General features: G+C 55.4%; 3 protein-coding genes across 7 annotated transcripts; 2 read left to right on the top strand and 1 right to left on the bottom strand.

The window, feature by feature from the left end:
- The first annotated feature begins 132 nt into the window (after positions 1 to 132).
- Positions 133 to 8,104, top strand: upf2 (UPF2 regulator of nonsense mediated mRNA decay). 5 transcript variants are annotated; one of them, XM_077709171.1, is made up of 21 exons: positions 133 to 193; positions 771 to 1,154; positions 1,238 to 2,017; positions 2,093 to 2,253; positions 2,328 to 2,519; positions 2,609 to 2,755; positions 2,832 to 2,935; positions 3,021 to 3,106; positions 3,218 to 3,326; positions 3,405 to 3,518; positions 3,587 to 3,703; positions 3,796 to 4,185; positions 4,256 to 4,531; positions 4,610 to 4,793; positions 5,430 to 5,578; positions 5,652 to 5,756; positions 5,829 to 5,927; positions 6,004 to 6,168; positions 6,862 to 7,003; positions 7,070 to 7,190; positions 7,263 to 8,104. In XM_077709171.1, exons 2-21 carry the CDS (start codon positions 772 to 774, stop codon positions 7,270 to 7,272), a joined length of 3,834 nt encoding a protein of 1,277 aa, XP_077565297.1. In that variant the 5' UTR covers positions 133 to 193; position 771; the 3' UTR covers positions 7,273 to 8,104. The 5 variants fall into 5 exon arrangements, with proteins under 5 accessions (XP_077565297.1, XP_077565295.1, XP_077565299.1 ...); XM_077709169.1 differs by having other exon boundaries at positions 6,001 to 6,168; XM_077709170.1 differs by having other exon boundaries at positions 177 to 326; positions 6,001 to 6,168.
- proser2 (proline and serine rich 2) lies at positions 7,806 to 12,911 on the bottom strand. Its single transcript, XM_077709174.1, has 4 exons — positions 11,993 to 12,911; positions 11,059 to 11,222; positions 10,358 to 10,667; positions 7,806 to 10,268 (listed from the first exon to the last, which is right to left on the bottom strand). Exons 2-4 carry the CDS (start codon positions 11,161 to 11,163, stop codon positions 8,965 to 8,967), a joined length of 1,719 nt encoding a protein of 572 aa, XP_077565300.1. The 5' UTR covers positions 11,164 to 11,222; positions 11,993 to 12,911; the 3' UTR covers positions 7,806 to 8,964.
- rab3ip (RAB3A interacting protein (rabin3)) lies at positions 12,327 to 17,063 on the top strand. Its single transcript, XM_077709175.1, has 12 exons — positions 12,327 to 12,641; positions 13,674 to 13,790; positions 14,216 to 14,370; positions 14,435 to 14,600; positions 14,850 to 14,945; positions 15,148 to 15,225; positions 15,345 to 15,548; positions 15,621 to 15,749; positions 15,837 to 15,949; positions 16,016 to 16,115; positions 16,201 to 16,270; positions 16,361 to 17,063. Exons 2-12 carry the CDS (start codon positions 13,701 to 13,703, stop codon positions 16,441 to 16,443), a joined length of 1,284 nt encoding a protein of 427 aa, XP_077565301.1. The 5' UTR covers positions 12,327 to 12,641; positions 13,674 to 13,700; the 3' UTR covers positions 16,444 to 17,063.
- The last annotated feature ends 11 nt before the right edge of the window (positions 17,064 to 17,074 follow it).

Below are 17,074 nucleotides of genomic sequence, written 5' to 3'. Positions count from 1 at the left end.
TAATGTTAGCATAGAATTGATTAAGTTGGAATGCACACTGCTACTCAATTACAGGAAAAATCGTGTTTGGAAAATGATTAACAATAGTAAATGTTTTTACTCAGGCGCACTTGTTAGCGCCGCTTACGGGGTCCTTCGTGGCACACGGAAATCAAACGTTAGTGACCGATGTTTATTTTCCTTCCACCAGCAGGTAAAGTTATAATTTTCGACATATTTTACATTCCTATCGGGCACATTGTGCCACAATATGAAGTAAAATGAAGTAAAGGAGGTTACCGTTAATTGACGCACTTCCTATGGCACACTTGGACATTGTCAAAAAGGTTTGTTTACACCTTATTGCAAGGCGGCCATGTAATGGAGTGGCCTAGCTGAAAGTTAGCCATACTACTCACTTTGTTTTTCACTTCCAGTGTTCCGTAATAGCAAGGTCTGCGAGATTGTTGAAGTCGGTCTGTTTTATCAACCTCACCGTAGTGCCAAAACCGCGCTGTATATTTTGATTGAGAAGATAGGAATAGGTTCGAAATCACGAAGCTAAGCTAAACGGCTAACAGCGAAACATGACAAGTGTGCTTTGTTGTATTTACGACCAATATTACAGGCAATAGCAATGTTTTTTTTTTTTTTTTGCTACACGTCGGTGTAGTCTAGACGGTCGCATTTGTTTTGTAAATTATTCACGTTTACATAAAACTAGTGATCCACGATTTGAATTAATAACATAAGAATCCCTTTTTGTGTGTCCCCCTCCTGGACGGCGTTAGTATGCCCGCTGAACGCAAGCGCTCGGTAAACATGGACGAGAAAGACGCCTGCTCCTCCGGCGTCAAGGACAAAGAAAAGGAGACAGACGCGGAGAGGAAAGCCACGGCTCCGCCGCCGCAGCAGGACAAAGACAAAGCCAGAGACGAGGCCAAGGCCAGCGGCAAGAAGGACTCCGGCAAAGAAGACAAGCGGAAGCGGCAGGAGGAGGAGAAGAAGAAGAAAGAGGAGAAGGATCGAAGGAAGAAGGAGGAGGACAAACAGAAAGCCGAGGAAGAGCTGAAGCAGAAGGAGGAGGAGTTCAAGAGGCAGCAGGAGGAGCAAGAGAAGAAGCTTCAAGAGGAGGAGGCCAGGAGACGACGCGAGGAGGAGGCCGCTCTCCTCAGGTAGGCTATTCCGCGGCGCTATTTCGGAATCGCCGTCCGTGTGAAACTTGTGAAACTGATGAGGTGGTGTGGACTTGTTGCAGGGAGCAGGAGGAAGGACGGCAGCTGCAACAGGAGGCCTGGGAGCGCCACCACTGCAGGAAGGAACTGCGCGGCAAGAACCAGAAGGCGCACGAGGCCCGGCCGGAAGAGGCCTTCTTCAGCCGCCTGGACTCCAGCCTGAAGAAGAACACGGCCTTCGTCAAGAAGCTGCGCACGCTCACCGAGCAGCAGCGCGACTCGCTCTCCCACGACTTTGCCTCGCTCAACCTCAGCAAGTACATCGGCGAGGCGGTGGCCTCGGTGGTGGAGGCCAAGCTGAAGATCTCGGACGTGGGCTGCGCCGTGCACCTCTGCTCGCTCTTCCACCAGCGCTATGGCGAATTTGCGCCGCTGCTGCTGCAGGGCTGGAGGAGGCACTTTGAGGCGCGCAAGGAGGACAAGGCGCCCAACGTCAGCAAGCTGCGCACCGACCTGCGCTTCCTGGCCGAGCTCACCATCGTGGGCTTCTTCACCGACAAGGAGGGCCTCTCGCTCATCTACGAGCAGCTGAAGAACATCATCGCCGCCGACCGCGACACGCACACGCACGTGTCGGTGGTCATCAGCTTCTGCAAGCACTGCGGGGACGACATCGCCGGGCTGCTGCCGCGAAAGGTCAAGGCGGCCGCCCAAAAGTACGGCCTGACCTTTCCTCCCAGCGAGATCATCAACGCCGAGAAGCAGCAGCCCTTCCAGAACCTTCTGCGCGAGTACTTTACCTCCCTGGCCAAGCACCTGAAGAAGGACCACCGGGAGCTGCAGAACATCGAAAGGCAGAACAGGTGAGGCCGGCCGGGTTAGGGTTTGCCCGGCCGACTTGACCTTTGCCAGCTAATCTTCTATGGGCCCTCCTTCAGGCGCATCTTGCATTCCAAAGGAGAGCTGAGCGAGGACCGCCACAAGCAGTACGAAGAGTTTGCCACGTCCTACCAGAAACTGCTGGCCAACACGCAGTCCCTGGCCGACCTCCTGGACGAAAACATGCCAGAGTTACCTCAGGACAAGAGCGTGCAGGAAGGTGCGTCTTTTCGCCTCGACTCGGTAAGCTAGACGGACGGGCCGAGCTAATCACCCCGCCGCCGCCGACCCCAGAACACGGCCCCGGCATCGACGTCTTCACGCCCGGCAAGCCCGGAGAGTACGACCTGGAGGGCGGCATCTGGGAGGACGAAGACGCCCGCAACTTCTACGAGAACCTGGTGGACCTCAAGGCCTTCGTGCCCGCCATCCTCTTCAAGGACAACGAGAAGGGCGGCCAGGGCAAAGACAAGGATGAGGCCAAAGGTCTTTTTGCCGGAAAAGCCTCGCCAGAATTTGCTAAATTCCTTCCCGGCTTTTCCCAATGCCTCCCCTTTGGTACCATTTTTGGGCAGACGCCAAGGAGGCCGCCGGCGCCACGGAGGAACTGGAGCTGGAGATGGAGCTGGAAGCCCTGGACATCGCCGACGAGCCTCTGGAAGCGGAGGCGCCCGACGAGGCCGAGAGCGAAGAACTGGCCAAAAAGATGATCGACGAGCAGGGTGAAGAGCGGCGAAACGGACGGTAACGCGTTCCCGGCCGGCCGGGCGTTCACTCAACTTTGGGCGCTGTTTTTAGAGCAAGAGGACGAAGAGGCCAGCACGGGCTCCCACCTGAAGCTGATTGCGGACGCCTTCATCCAGCAGCTCCCCAACTGCGTCAACCGAGACCTCATCGACAAGGTGAGCAGCCGGCGGCGGCCGGCGGCGGCCGGGCGGGTCGGGCCGCTCCGCCGAGAACTCGCTAAGTGCGCCTTGACCCTTGCAGGCCGCCATGGACTTTTGCATGAACATGAACACCAAATCCAACAGAAGGAAGCTGGTGCGAGCTCTCTTCACGGTGCCGCGTCAGAGGTCATTTCACACACGCCACACATTATGTGAATAAATAAGAACTGCTGCTGCTCTCAGAATTTCCCATTTTGGCCACTAGGCGGCGACGTAACTGGAGTCCTTTGTTTGCAGGTTGGACCTCCTGCCTTTTTACTCCCGCCTGGTGGCCACCCTTCATCCCTGCATGTCAGACGTGGCCGATGACCTCTGCTCCATGCTGAAAGGAGACTTCAGGTTTCACGTGAGTCCCGGACACTAACCGTCACGCTGGGGTGGCGAAGGCGGAGCTTTGCTCGACGTTTGGCCTTTGCCACTGCAGATCCGCAAGAAGGACCAGATCAACATCGAGACCAAAAATAAGACCGTCAGGTTCATCGGGGAACTGGCCAAGTTCAAGATGTTCTCCAAGACGGACACGCTTCACTGCCTGAAGGTACGTCGCCCGGGAAAGGCCCCCTTCCCTTTCAATGGGCCCCATTTTGTGTTTTTTTTCACCCCCAGATGCTGCTATCTGATTTCACCCACCACCACGTGGAGATGGCGTGCACCCTGCTGGAGACGTGCGGGCGCTTCCTCTTCAGGTCGCCGGAGTCGCACTTGCGCACCAGCGTCCTGCTGGTCAGTCCGTCCGATGGAGTCCGATTTTTTTGTCGTTGTCTTGACTCGCTGGCGGGCCGTGCACGTTGACCCCCGTTGACCCTCTTGTCCAGGAACAAATGATGCGTAAAAAGCAAGCCCAGCACCTGGACGCCCGCTACGTGACCATGGTGGAGAACGCCTACTACTACTGCAACCCGCCGCCGGTGGGAAAGACGGTGAAGAAGAAGAGGCCGCCGCTGCAGGAGTACATTCGCAAGCTGCTCTACAAGGACCTGTCCAAGGTGACCACGGAGAAGGTGCTCAGGCAGATGCGCAAGCTGCCCTGGCAGGACCCCGAGGTCAAGAGCTACCTCATCTGCTGCATGGTCAACATCTGGAACGTCAAGTACAACAGCATCCACTGCGTGGCCAACCTGCTGGCCGGCCTGGTGGCCTACCAGGAGGACGTGGGCATCCACGTGGTGGACGGGGTCCTGGAGGACATCCGCCTGGGCATGGAGGTGCGTGGCAAGTCATGGCAAATCTGCCCACCTGGGGAAGTTGAGCGTGACACACGTCCATCTTTCTCAGGTCAACCAGCCCAAGTTCAACCAGCGGCGCATCAGCAGCGCCAAGTTCCTGGGCGAGCTGTACAACTACCGCATGGTGGAGTCGGCCGTCATCTTCCGCACGCTCTTCTCCTTCATCTCCTTTGGCGTCAACCAGGACGGCAGCCCCTGCGCGCTGGACCCCCCCGAGCACCTGTTCCGCATCCGCCTGGTCTGCACGCTGCTGGACACCTGCGGACAGTACTTTGACCGGGGCTCCAGCAAGAAGAAGCTGGACTGTTTCCTCATCTACTTTCAGGTGAGCGCGCCGGGGACGAGTTCCCTCCGTGGACGGGGGCTCCATTTTGCGCTTTGCTTTTGTTTTGGATGGACGCAGCGCTACGTGTGGTGGAAAAAGAGCGTGGAGGCCTGGACCAAGGAGCACCCTTTCCCCATCGACATCGACTACATGATCAGCGACACTCTGGAGCTGCTCAGGCCCAAAATGAGGATGGCGGCCTCCCTGGAGGAGGCCACCAGGCAGGTGGCGGACCTGGAGCGGGAGGTGCTCGTCAAACTGGGTCAGTGCAAAAAGTCGTCCAATTGATTTTGATCTCTGCCGGTCGCAATAGAATGGCCTAAGATGGCTCTACCTTTGGATTTCTTTTTGGGAGTGGCAAACTCTTTCGAGGCATTTCAGTTGCCCAAAGGAAATCGAGAAGGTGCCACTTAACTATTCATGTCGTCAGAGGGTGTGGCACCCTGTCTCACTGGTTGAGCTACTGTGTTTTCCGCCAGACCCCATCACATTCCCCAAATGTTCATCAAATGTTTGTCGGAAGGCGTTGTTCGGATCAATTCCGCTCCTGAGAACAAGTCATTAAGTGTAAAAACAACGGAGGGGACGTGACATTCTTAAGGAAGTGACCCTTCGCTACCCACCCATCGGCGTTTTGCACCGGAAAAATCTGGGGGGGGGGGCTTGTTTAGTTTCACCCAAGGATGTTTGTGTCGTGTCACTCGGCAGCCCGTTAAAAAGGGCAGCTTTGTTTGCCGGCCTGAAAAATGTAGACCGCCCTCTCCGCCGTTGTGGCAACAAAAAATGCACACAAGTCCACTTCTGCGCCACTCCCCTCCCGTGGCTTTTCTCCGGGTACTCTGCTTTGCTAGCCGTACGCTCAATTGAGAGGTTAAAGATATTTTCTGTGACTCCCCAGGCCTGGCCATGGAGAAGGACGGTCGCTCCAGCGCCATGAGCGAAGGCGACGGCCCGGACGAGGAGGACGACGACGAAGACGAGGAAGGCGGCGCCGAGACCGAGGAGCAGTCGGGCAACGAGAGCGAGATGAACGAGGCCGAGGAGGACGTGAGTGGCCCGTCTACGCCGACTGATACCGGCCGGGTGGGCGGGGTCTAAGCGCCCGCCGTGTGGGCCGCAGGAGGCCTCCGACAACGAAGAGGACGAGCGCGACGACGAGGAAGAGGAGAACACCGACGACCTGACGGACTCCAACAAGGAAAACGAGACGGACGAGGAGAATAACGTGAGCCCAGGCCGCTCAAAAACAACGGCCCGACGCCCCAAGCCCCTTTGACCTTTGGCCGTCTCCGCGTAGGAGGTGACCATCCGCGGCGGCGGGCTCCGCCACGTGGCGTGCGCCGAGGACGAGGACTTCATTCAGGCCTTGGACAAGATGATGCTGGAGAACCTGCAGGTGGGTCCGAGTCGCTGCCGGTGCGCGGTTGCGCTTGACCGTTGGTTGATGGCCGTCCCCTGGACCCCCGCAGCAGCGTACTGGCGAGTCGGTAAAGGTGCACCAGCTGGACGTGGCCATCCCCCTGCAGCTCAAAAGCCAGCTGAGAAAGGGAGGCGCCGGCCCGCCCTGCATCGGCGACACGGACGTCTCGGAAACCATGCAGTTTGTCATGCTCACGCGCAAGGGCAACAAGCAGCAGGTAACCAACCAACTCTATCTCCATCTTCCTTCTCTGCCTTATTTTTATGTTGGCTTGGTGGGGCCGTTGGGTGTGTCAACTAGGAGGAACAAATGGCAAAACAACTAACTATTGCTCCTTTTTTTTAATTTGAAAAAAAAATGTTGATTTGAACATTTGTGCCCATCCTGCTAGCAAATTTGCCTACTGCCTAATACTCATGTGGTTGAACACTAGAGGGCCGTTTTTCACAAAAAAATTCCCCCAAAACATACACAGCAATAATATTGACTCTGGAGCTGCGGAATGTGCGGTTTGCGGGCCTCTCCTACTGTAGGGTGTGTCCTGCTTTCCCACGTCGGGACCACAAAATTGACGGACAAGTACACAGAACGTCCTTGTTACCTTGCCCTGCGTGCCCCACACACACACACACACACTACATACTTTATGCACTGTGACTTTTGCACACGTTAGCATTTAAGCCTCTACAGAGCAGGTATTATTGCTATTTCAAAAAAACTAAAAAGTGTGTACAGTTGGATGATTTGGAGTTTCTTTTTTAATCCTAGTACAAGTCACTGTTGTGTCACCTTATTTCAAGGATATGCAGATGATCGTCCCCTCGAGGCCAGATCGGGGATTAGTCTCTGGAAAAATACCGCTCGCGCCCAGTGTAAATGACTGGCTTTTATTTTTGCATTGGTCCGGCAGTACAAGATCCTGAACGTGCCGCTGTCGTCCCACCTGGCCGCCAACCACTTTAACCAACAGCAGGCCGAGCAAGAGGAACGCATGAGGATGAAGAAGCTCACCCTGGACATCAACGAGCGCCAGGAGCAGGAAGACTACCAGGGTAAGGACGTCCACTCCAGCTTTCTGCCCACTGGCAGTCATTGACCACACCCCCATTTGTTTGCAGAGATGCTGCAGTCCCTGGCCCAGCGTCCGGCGCAGGCCAACACCAACCGCGAGCGTCGGCCCCGCTACCAGCACCCCAAAGGCGCCCCCAACGCCGACCTGATCTTCAAGACCGGAGGAAGGTGAGCTCCCGGGAAGCGGCGGCCCAAGCCGGACCGCGGCGTCCTCTCACCAAGACCGACTGTCGTTCCCAGGAGACGTTGACGAGTCCTCGGCTGGGCCAGAAGAGGGAGAAGATCGGAGGGGAAAGCTGTCCGACGGGTGAGGGCCACCCACCCACCCACCGCGCCTCACAAAAGGCGCCCGCCGATGCCGTGGCCGACCTCGACGACCCCCCGCCCGGACCGGGGGCCCCCCGTGGAGGACAGACGGACGGACGGACGGACGGACACACCAATGCGGAGAGCGGGGGTGGTTTCCAGGTTTTTCTTTTTGTCTGTGGCCTGAGACGACACACAAGCTTACAAGCGGAGGACGACGGACAATAAATTCCTCATGGACGGACAGGTGTGCCAGCGGAGAGTTGGCTTGGGGCGGGGGGGCCGTGCGCTTTTTCAATATCCACTCGAAGTTGGGAAGGCCGACCGGCGCCGTCCTCAAATGTACGAAAAGTGCAGAGAAGCGGTGGAGTGAAATTTCCCGACCAACTGTAAATGAATCCCAAGTTGAGCGTGACCTTCTCAAATAGAAAAGACCTGCATTTTTACCGTCTGACAACAAGAGAGAGAAATGCCAAGTGCAAATGAATTGAATAGCTTTATTGTCCTGATACTAATACAAAGATATTTTAAAGTTTATTTTGAAAGGCCATCCCTCCCTCCCACGCAAGTCCCAACTTCATGGCAATAAAGTCAATCAATATCCACTGGGAATAGTAAGCGCACTTCAACCCTTTGACTCTTTTGACTTCCGCCAACAAATGTCAAGCAGTCTTGTTGGATTTGTTGTCTTTCTTTTTTGTTTTGAGCCATCCATTGCCTGAGCTTCTTCTCCCTGATTTCCAAATTACACTGCGTGTGTCCTTTACAAGCGTCAAGTGGCCTCTTATTTCATCCACTTAGTTGAGCTGTGGTTTAAAAAACTAAAGAAAAAGGGCAGGCCTGTTCCCCATTCCAAGTGCTTACAAGACGGGAAAGGCAAACATTTCCCCCTTTCCCGCACCCCATGTCATGAAATGAACATAATTGAAGTTAAAAGAAAGGCCAAACATACAACAATAAAGTCAGAACGGCCAATTCTGATCGACATACTTCATAATGACTGTAGATATGCTACAGAGAAAACCGGAGTCTATCAACAACATTCACCAGCTCTTTAGTTTCCCGCAGCGATAACGCTGCAAAAGCCACGCCGTGATGTCACTTCCTTCAAATGTACTTAGAATAGTACTTACTGTAGCTGAACCACAGACACCGGAGTCTGACAAACAAAGGCGCACGCGCCTCCGTTATTACGGATTGGATGCACCGCCATCCGTGGCGCATTTCCCAAGTGCCAATTAGCCACGAGAATCTATATTTGGACGCCCCGCGGTTGGAATACTAACATTAGCGGGCGCCAAGTGAAAAATGAAGCCCTTCCAAAGTTCGCGGGGAGTGGAGGAGGCTGCTCCGCGCCGTTAAAAATAACTTCCAGTGCCCCAAAAAGCTTTCTCCCCAAAATGACTGGCGCTAACTTGGCACTGAAAAAGCACTACGTTTGCTCCTCTCCCCAAAGCGACCCACAAAGAACCAAGTCAGTAAATACAGCGGTAAAAATAAGGTCCCCTTCGGCAAACTTCACGTGTGGACGGCGCAAAACTGGTCGCACCGCTCTTTCTTCTCCACGTAATTGGGTCTCCGCCGCCACGCCTTCGGCGGAGAGGCCAAGAGAGCCGACACGGGCCAAAGGTTAGCGTCACGACTCTTTGAGCAGCCCCAGTTGCTTGAGCGCCTGCTTGCGAGAATCCTCGTTGGCCCCTCGGCCAGAAAACTGCACGGTGATGCCCTGGGAACGGAACATGGGCGCCGGTTTCTGCTTGGGCTTGGAGGACGTCTTGGCTAGCGCGTCGGCTGGGCCACGCGAGGCCGGAGGGATCCTGGGGGCCGGGCTCGGGGCCGGCCCTTTGGAGGCGGCGGGCTCGATGGTCTGACTCTTGCCCCCGTAGCTGTTGAGCTCGGCGGGCGGGAGCCGGGCTCTCGGATTCACCTGGATGTGGGAGCTCAGGATGTCGGGAAGATGGCCCTTGGCCGCCGCCGCCGTGCCGCCGCCGCCGGAGGCGGGGCTGACCATCGTGGACTTGCCTCCGTAGCTGTTGAACTGGCCGGGCGGCCCCGTCACCCGAGGAACCGCCTGGGCTTCCGAGCCGAACGCCGGTTCTTTCTTAGCGGGCCCCGGGGTGACCACGATGGATTTCCCTCCGAAGCTGTTCAGTTCCAGCGACGCGATGTCCGACGGGCTGGCGTGCGGGGAGGTCTTCCCCGCCCGAGGCGGGCTCACCGCGGGCTTCCGAGGGAGTTCCCAGGACGGACTCACTGCCTTTTTGCCGGACGGGTAGATCTGGGAGTCTGGGGTAAGGATGCCGCTCTCCCTCGGGGATACCCTGCTCCTGGTTTCTGCCAAGGCGGCCATGGCGCTCACCGTCGTCGGGACGGGCCCGGGGGCGGCGCCGTCCATGGTGTCGCCCGCGGAACGGGCCCGGTTCCCGGTCAGACCCAGTTTAGACAGCGCCTCCATCCGGGTTTGCTCCGGCGTGGGGTCCTTGAAGGATATGCTGCGAGCGGGAGGACCGTGCTTCTTGGCCGCCAAATTAGCCTTGGGTTGCTCGGGCGGGAGGACTTGGGCTCCTCCCGTCAGGTTGGACATCACCAACGCGCGCCTGTCGTTCAGGTTGATGTTGAACGCCGGCGGATTCTGCTGCTCTTTGTTGCCCAGAATCATACTGATGTTGGCGGGGTATCTGCTAGGTTTGGCGAAGGTGGGAGGACCCTGCTTGCTGTGGACGTCTTCGCCACGCCCCGCCGACTTTTCACCCTCGTGGCCGCGCCCGCCCCGGAGCAGAGACGAGCCGGCCGCCCCCGCCTGGTCCTCGGCGATCTTTTTGGCAATGAGGACGGGGGTGGGGACCAGGCCGGCCGGCTGGTAGACGTGCTCGTCCGAGTGATCGTGTCGCATTTTCATCTCAAAGTGACTGTCGGGGTTGTAGGTCATCTTCTGAAAATCTGAGAGGGACACGTGATAAGACTTGTTTTTAACAGAAGATTTGTTTTTTTCTTTAACAGACCACAAAGAAATAAGAAACACGCCATACCTGGACTGGTAGGTTTGAAGACCGGTAACTTGGCAAGCATCAAGTCAGGATCTGGCCGGACCAGGTCTATGATATCCTGATCTTTGGCGCCGAAGCTTCCGGTCGAGAGAGGAGGTACTCTGGCGAGATCATCTCCGTCCATCTCCCGGGCCGGAAGATTTGGGCTTCCCGTGGACTTGAGCGATCCTTGACTTGCGGCGGCCCCGAGCTCGTCTTCCTCCAAGCCGCTCTCCAAGGAGCCGATGGTCTTCTCGAAAAACTGCAGGCACTCCTTCTCCTCCGGGCTCAGAAAGCCCAGCGCGTCTTCATCCTGCCCGCGTCCGGAAAAGAACAAACGTCGTCAGTCAACCAGCGGCGTCGGTGAGATCCACACGTAGGCACCCGCGTACGGCCGCCGTCTGCCAACGTGTAAAGGCGACGAGGCTGGGGACTAGAACAAAAAAATGGCCGGCGGAACCGGTCGGGGCGGGGCGCGGTGGCGTGTCAGCTGGTCGAGCAGGTGTGATTAGCGGGCGGCTGTGTGTTTTGTGTAAACAAGGTCATAATGGAAGAGCGGAACAGGGGCCCCATACAGTGTCAATGCTCCTTGTCCCTCCCACCAAAGGGCACTGGAGCAAGCCCTCACCATCACGGACGCTGGCCTTTATTCCTCCTTCATTCCGTACTCGCTAGGCGAAGCGTAAATGTTTTTCCGGTCTTACCCGCGATTTGGAGCTCCGCCTCAAGGCGCCGTTGAGTCGGGAGCGCCCCTGATTGTTGGCCATGTCCTGGATCAGGCCGGAAGGGCTCGGTAGCGCTTTGGACATCTTGGGAACCACTAAGCCGGAAGCCCGTTCATGTCTGCTCTTCACCCGGTCACCTGGCTCTGAAGGAGAGACGACAAGGGAAAATTGGGGTTTAAATGGCAAGCAGTCCGTCCAAGTTTCTTATTTCTCGGTTTCGTTGGCATTTAAATTTAGCCGTCTCACAAGCACAATCGTCAAAGTCGTGATTTGTCTATTGGCGCTCCAAATTGGGCTGGCGTGTCAAGGTACTGTGGTATGAATGTTGAATTCCCATCGCGGCGGACAGACCAGTTTATCCAGAATGTGCGGCTTGCGGCTCCTCACCCCGAAACTGCGCCACTTGACTTGATTTCGCAATGGAGAAGATCACTTTTTTTGGCTTCCTGGCTCGCTTGGCTCAGTTGTCGTGTCAACAAAAGGACATCATTAGTAGGACTATTGTTCTCCAAATTGTCCAGTTTCGCTGCCCCGTTTGAGCATTTGTCCCAGTGAATAGCATCACTACATTGGCACTTTTCAGTGACCCACTTCACCTTGCGCAAATACGCGGATGGATGCTTGGCTTTTTGTTGACACCTTCACTCGTATACAATGGACAGAAACTTTCCCCTCCCTGACTAAATCAACGCTGTTCGGCGCAGTGAGTCATTAGTCAGTATATTGTTTTTGAAATGGCTAAATAGTGTGAATGAAACAAAAAAACACGCAGTTTTCAAGTGCCACCATATCGCTCAAAGGTACAGTTTCATGCAAATTCTAGGTTATCTAAGTGATGAATTAAAAGAGCTCAAATCGGAAATTAGAAAGCCATCTAAAAAGGGGTTAGCTAAATAGGTGGAAGAGGATTTACCTCGAAATTTGACAGCTCCATCCTCGTTGAAATCTCTCCCTTCCAGAAATAGATCTTTCTTTCTGCTACGTCCACTTGTGTCGCCGCCTGCTTACTCCATCACTTCGACCGATGACGCGACAATTTAAGATGCCAACAACTTGGCCCCGCCTATCTCTTGTGGGTGCGTGCGTGGAGGAGTAGGAAATTGAACCAACGTGTATTTTTTTTTCTGAAATGTTCCCTGCTTTCACTCGGCTGTGTAAAAAGTTCCATTGGTCAGGAAAAAAAATCCTCCTGAATACGGTGAGTTTGTCATTAAGCGCTCTCTTGTGGAAAACCTGGGTACTACAGGCTTTTCATAAACATAAATTGGGGACGTCTACACATCATGTGATTTCATTGTTTAACCTTCCAGGAATGCTAGTTCTATTCCAACCGAGTCACCTCCGTGCTTCCAAAATAAAATAAAATAAAAATAAAGAATAGTTCCGCTTTGATTTTGGCTTCCGAGCAGTCACCGAACGCACCACCTCGGAGTTGATTGCGCCTGCCGGCCGGCCGGGGCTGCGTCAACGAGCTCCACTCCGCCAGCAAACGTCGTTTTTCCGTTCATTTATCCCGGTGGCAGGGGTCCCACCGTCTGCCTTCAGGCCGCGGACTGAGTCCGGTGAGTAAACCGCCACCCCAAGTCACGAGTTTCGAGATAAACTGGCTTTGGCCGCATCGCTGAGATGCCAAATGGCTTACGTGCGTCCATTATCGGACAGGGAACCGTCTGTTACATTTTGGCAGCTTAAGTGAGCGATTGACGTTTTTTCCCCCTAAGATTTAATGAAACTTGAGTGTGGAAAATAAAACTACTACTACTTTCAAAGAAAAACATTGACCAAGCTCGTCGACTGCAAATTGCAAAGGGCATGTTAGCCAGAGTTACGTTAGCCGTCATAGTGGCCATTAGCCTTTTGGCTCAAAGCTAACTGCTAGCCCCGAGCTAAGTAGGATTTTAAAGGGCAGTCTTTGTGAGGGCACATGTGACTTGAGGAGGAATACCCCAAACAACCAAAATAACCATGTATTAAAATGCAATATTGAGGACCGGCGCGTTAGCTCGAAGCTTGTTTATCTGGGGCGCGTTCAGGTGACTGACGTAAAACTGTCAGTGGGAAAGAGCAAAGCAAATGCTGCCCCAGCGGATTTGTGGGGAACAACAAGAGTAGATTTACGAGATATGAATGAACATGTACTAATGTTTGCAATGAGTTTTGTTGATGGTTGAACAGTCAACGGGTCAAATGAGATAGATTTTTCTGCCATCCTTCCCTCAACCGCAACTGTTTTATTGCCTTCTGCTTTGCGTCCTTTTTTTTTCTTTATTGAGAATCCCCTTTTTGGCGACTACTTGTCATTTTTTTGACAGTAGCTAAGATAGGCTGTCGCTACCCGTCTGATCCCGACATCAGTTGCGTTTTGTTTTGCCTGCAAAGCGCCGCTCCAAAGTGTCTCCTCATCACATGACCCCGTAACTAGAAGCGGCATCCTTTGCGGTGTCGGGTTACCACAGCTTCTCCAGGTCCGGTCTCCATGGTGATGGACAGAGCCACGAACGACTGGCCCAGACCGGCGGCGGTCGATGGAAACGGCCTCTTCGAGTGGACGGCGACGTTGTTGTTGACGTTCTCTGTTTGTGTTGGCCTTTTAGCCTGAAGGATGAACCAGGGCCGCCGCCATGTCCTGCAGCAGCGCCCCCACTAAGGCCGAAAACCTGGAGGGCTTCCACGAGGTCAACCTGGCCTCGCCCACCACTCCTGACCTGCAGGTACGGCCGGCTCGCCTATCCTGGCGAAATACACATGGCGAAAAGGTATTGGAATAGCGTCTAAGTGAACTCTGTGGCCACTACGGACGGCACGAGATGGTCCATTCATAGCCAGTCGTCTCGGTCAGGTCACTTTCTGTTGATTTGGAGCCCCTGGCTATTCTAAGTTGTCGCCTGCCGTTGACGGCGACGGACGATTGCAATTATCGCGTGTCACCACGGGGTGGCAGCATTTGCGCTGCTTTCACTTGCACAAATCTTAGGTTGAATTGAATGGAGTCCAACGGCCTTATTTTCATGACTATAGAAGCACAAGGAGATTTAAAACTTGAAGTGGGAAGTCATGAATTATTTTGGGAATTTGGAAAATTTCTTTTGATTCCACGCCAACCTCTGCCTGACGAAACCTTCTTTGCCCCCCCCAGAGCCGAGCGGAGCAGCGCCCCCCCGCCTGCCAGAGCACGCCACCCACCTCGCTGTACCGCACCCACTCGCTGGGGGCGCCGCCGGCCGGCCTGCGGGCCGACCAGCTCCCCACGCGCCCCGTCTACTCCACGTCGCCGCACGCTCACAATGGCGGGTAAGCGAGAGAGCCGGCGTTCGTCCACCAGACGGGTCGTTTGAACGATTACCCCCCCCCCTAGCGCGTCGGAGGCGGACGCGGCCGAGGTCAAGTTCACGATGTGCGACGAAGGCGAGGAATGCGGCGCGCCGGCCGAGAGTTTTTCCCACCTGCGCAGCCCTTCCGTCATGGAGGTGCGGGAGAAAGGCTACGAGCGGCTGAAGGAGGAACTGGCCAAAGCGCAGAGGGTAAAAGGAGGGCCGTCCCCACCCCATCCCTTTAGCCGCGGCGTTTGCTGGTTTGCGCGCGTCCATGGGCATTTTTGTGGTTTGTCGTCACCTTTGATTTGCCCCTGCCGCGTGTCCACATTTCATTTGAGTGTCAGCGAGGGAGGATGCCAATTATGATTTTCTTTTCATTTCTCCTTCACCTTTGTCGGATGGCCATTGCTTGTCGTGGTGTGCGTGCGTGCGTGCGTGCGTGCGCGCGCGCGTAAGGAGCTGCTGTTAAAGGATGAGGAGTGTGAGAGGTTGTCAAAAGTGCGCGATCAGCTGGGCCAGGAGCTGGAGGAGCTCACCGCCAGCCTCTTTCAGGTCGGTGCGCCTCCGCCCCCTTCCTCCTTTGACAAGAGGGCACTTGTTTTTCCCCCCCGGGGATCCACCCACCGGCGGGCGGCGCCACTTTTCCCGGCCCGTCCAATAGCGTGGCCGAAATCCACCGGCGAGCGGCGTTTTCCGGCTTCTCGCTCATTTGGCCATTCCGGCCCGCCGTTTCTTGTCTCTTCTTGTCCTTTAGGAGGCCCACAAGATGGTGAGGGAAGCCAACGTGAAGGAGGCCAGCGCCGAGAAGCAGCTGAAAGAAGCCCTGGGCAAGGTGAGCCGCCGTCTGATGTGCGCCCCGTGACCCTAACCCGTCTGGGAGAAGGAACGGCTTTAGAGTAGCCGGCCCGAGCGTCCTCCGGCCAACCCCCGTCGTCCCTCCTCCTCCCCCAGATCGACGTCCTCCAGGCCGAGGTGCGGGCCCTCAAGACCCTGGTCCTTTCGTCCCCCACCTCGCCGGTGGGCGAGCTCCCAAACGTGGGCGTCAAGACGGCCTTCCGGAAGGGTCACAGCCGGAACAAGAGCACCTCCTCGGCCGTCTCGGGGACGCAGGCCGACCCGTCGGCCACGCGGCCCATCGTGCGGGAGTGCCGAGAGGTGCGTCCCACCCGCAAAGAACGCTGCCCGTCGGAGCGCCGGCGTCACGGTCGCTCGCCCCTGCGCCGGCAGGCGGACGCGCAGCTCTTTGCCGAGTTCAAGGCTTGGAGGGAGGAGCCCACGCTGGACCCCGCTTGCTGCTTTCTGCGCCGGGTTTACCGCGAGGACATTTACCCCTGCCTCACCTTTAGCAAGAGCGAGGTCAGTCGCTTCGTTCTCGTTACTCAAAGACAAAAACTGGGATATTTTGTTTTGCCATGGAACGAGTGTTGGGCTCTTCACTTTCAGCTGGGATCGTCCATCTTGGAATCGGTGGAGCAGAACACCCTCAGCGTGGAGCCAGTGGGATTCCAGCCGCTGCCCGTGGTCAAAGCCTCGGCCGTGGAGTGCGGCGGGCCCAAGTGAGAGGGGAGGGAGTGTGCCGTGTGGCGGCGGTGGGAGTAACAGCCCTTTCTCGCCATTGACAGAAAGTGCGCCCTGAGCGGTCAGACCAAAAGCTGCAAGCACAGAATCAAGTTCGGGGACTCGTCCAACTATTACTTTGTGTCGCCGTACTGCCGCTACCGAGTGAGTTGCGGCACAAGAGAAGGGCGGTGCTCGTCGGAGGCCGCCGACCTTTTAACCGGCCGGGCCTTTTTTTTGCTTTTTTCAGATCACGGCCGTGTGCAATTTCTTCACCTACATCCGTTACATTCACCAGGGGCTGGTCAAGCAGCAGGACGGTAAGAAACAAGCCCAGCCTCACCTTTTGAAATATGAGCCTTTTTGATATGCCTATTTTTTCCTCCGCTTTCTCCTTTGGGCGCCGTCAGCCGAGCAGATGTTCTGGGAGGTGATGCAGCTACGCCGCCACATGTCTTTGGCCAAGCTGGGCTACTTTCAAGACGACCTTTGAACCCACGCGGAAGCCCACAGCCGCTTGCCTCCCCTTTCGATACCTTTTCCAAAGCACTCCACGCAAATCCACCTGGACGGTGGACGTTTACAAACGGGGGAAGAGGCATTTACTTCCAAAGTCTTGGCTAGGGAAACCATCCCGTCCGTTTTGGCTAAAACGGACGGGATGGCGTTACTTTTTGCTACCCAGACCACTTTGACCACCGGCGGTAGTATAAGAGCTCTCCCGCCCCACCATTTTGTACATACTTGAGGGTCACGGATCATGCGTGACATTTTCTCAAGATAAAGCATATTTTAGGATGATTTCCCAGGAAAATTGTGGCGCGGGAGTCTGGCAAGCGGTCGCCATGGCGTTTTGCACGCTGTGTTCCAGGGCAAAATTCTACTATTTATCGTGAAAGAAGGACTTTTGCTGCACTTTGATTTCATTTTTGAAATTTCAATTTCTTTTTTGTGTGTGTGCGCGGTGGAACTCGTCAATTTTCCGTTTTTCAGCCTTCCCGACTCTCACCGCCGTTTTCCAAGTCAATGTCACTGGCTCCTTTCTCGATTTACTTTAGTGCCTTTTCTCTCACAATGAAATAAACAAATGAATTGAAACCCCCCCAAAAACAAGCGGCGGTGTC

Source organism: Stigmatopora nigra, chromosome 23 (genome assembly GCF_051989575.1).
Source record: "Stigmatopora nigra isolate UIUO_SnigA chromosome 23, RoL_Snig_1.1, whole genome shotgun sequence".
Taxonomy (NCBI): Eukaryota; Metazoa; Chordata; class Actinopteri; order Syngnathiformes; family Syngnathidae; genus Stigmatopora; species Stigmatopora nigra.
The sequence above is the reverse complement of the archived record's forward strand: the minus strand, read 5'-3'. Positions and strand labels throughout refer to the sequence as shown.

Bases quoted from the DNA above. Each gene is read 5' to 3' on its own strand.
- upf2 (XM_077709169.1), top strand. From the start codon at position 772: ATGCCCGCTGAACGCAAGCGCTCGGTAAACATGGACGAGAAAGACGCC. The intron at 3,327-3,404 runs GTGAGTCCCGGA...TTGCCACTGCAG, and splicing joins AAGGAGACTTCAGGTTTCAC to ATCCGCAAGAAGGACCAGAT. The intron at 7,004-7,069 runs GTAAGGACGTCC...ATTTGTTTGCAG, and splicing joins GGAGCAGGAAGACTACCAGG to AGATGCTGCAGTCCCTGGCC.
- proser2 (XM_077709174.1), bottom strand. From the start codon at position 11,163: ATGTCCAAAGCGCTACCGAGCCCTTCCGGCCTGATCCAGGACATGGCC. The intron at 10,668-11,058 runs GTAAGACCGGAA...GGACGCGGGCAG, and splicing joins GGCGGAGCTCCAAATCGCGG to GATGAAGACGCGCTGGGCTT. The intron at 10,269-10,357 runs GTATGGCGTGTT...TGTCCCTCTCAG, and splicing joins CTTCAAACCTACCAGTCCAG to ATTTTCAGAAGATGACCTAC.
- rab3ip (XM_077709175.1), top strand. From the start codon at position 13,701: ATGTCCTGCAGCAGCGCCCCCACTAAGGCCGAAAACCTGGAGGGCTTC. The intron at 14,371-14,434 runs GTAAGCGAGAGA...CCCCCCCCCTAG, and splicing joins CCGCACGCTCACAATGGCGG to CGCGTCGGAGGCGGACGCGG. The intron at 15,226-15,344 runs GTGAGCCGCCGT...CTCCTCCCCCAG, and splicing joins TGAAAGAAGCCCTGGGCAAG to ATCGACGTCCTCCAGGCCGA.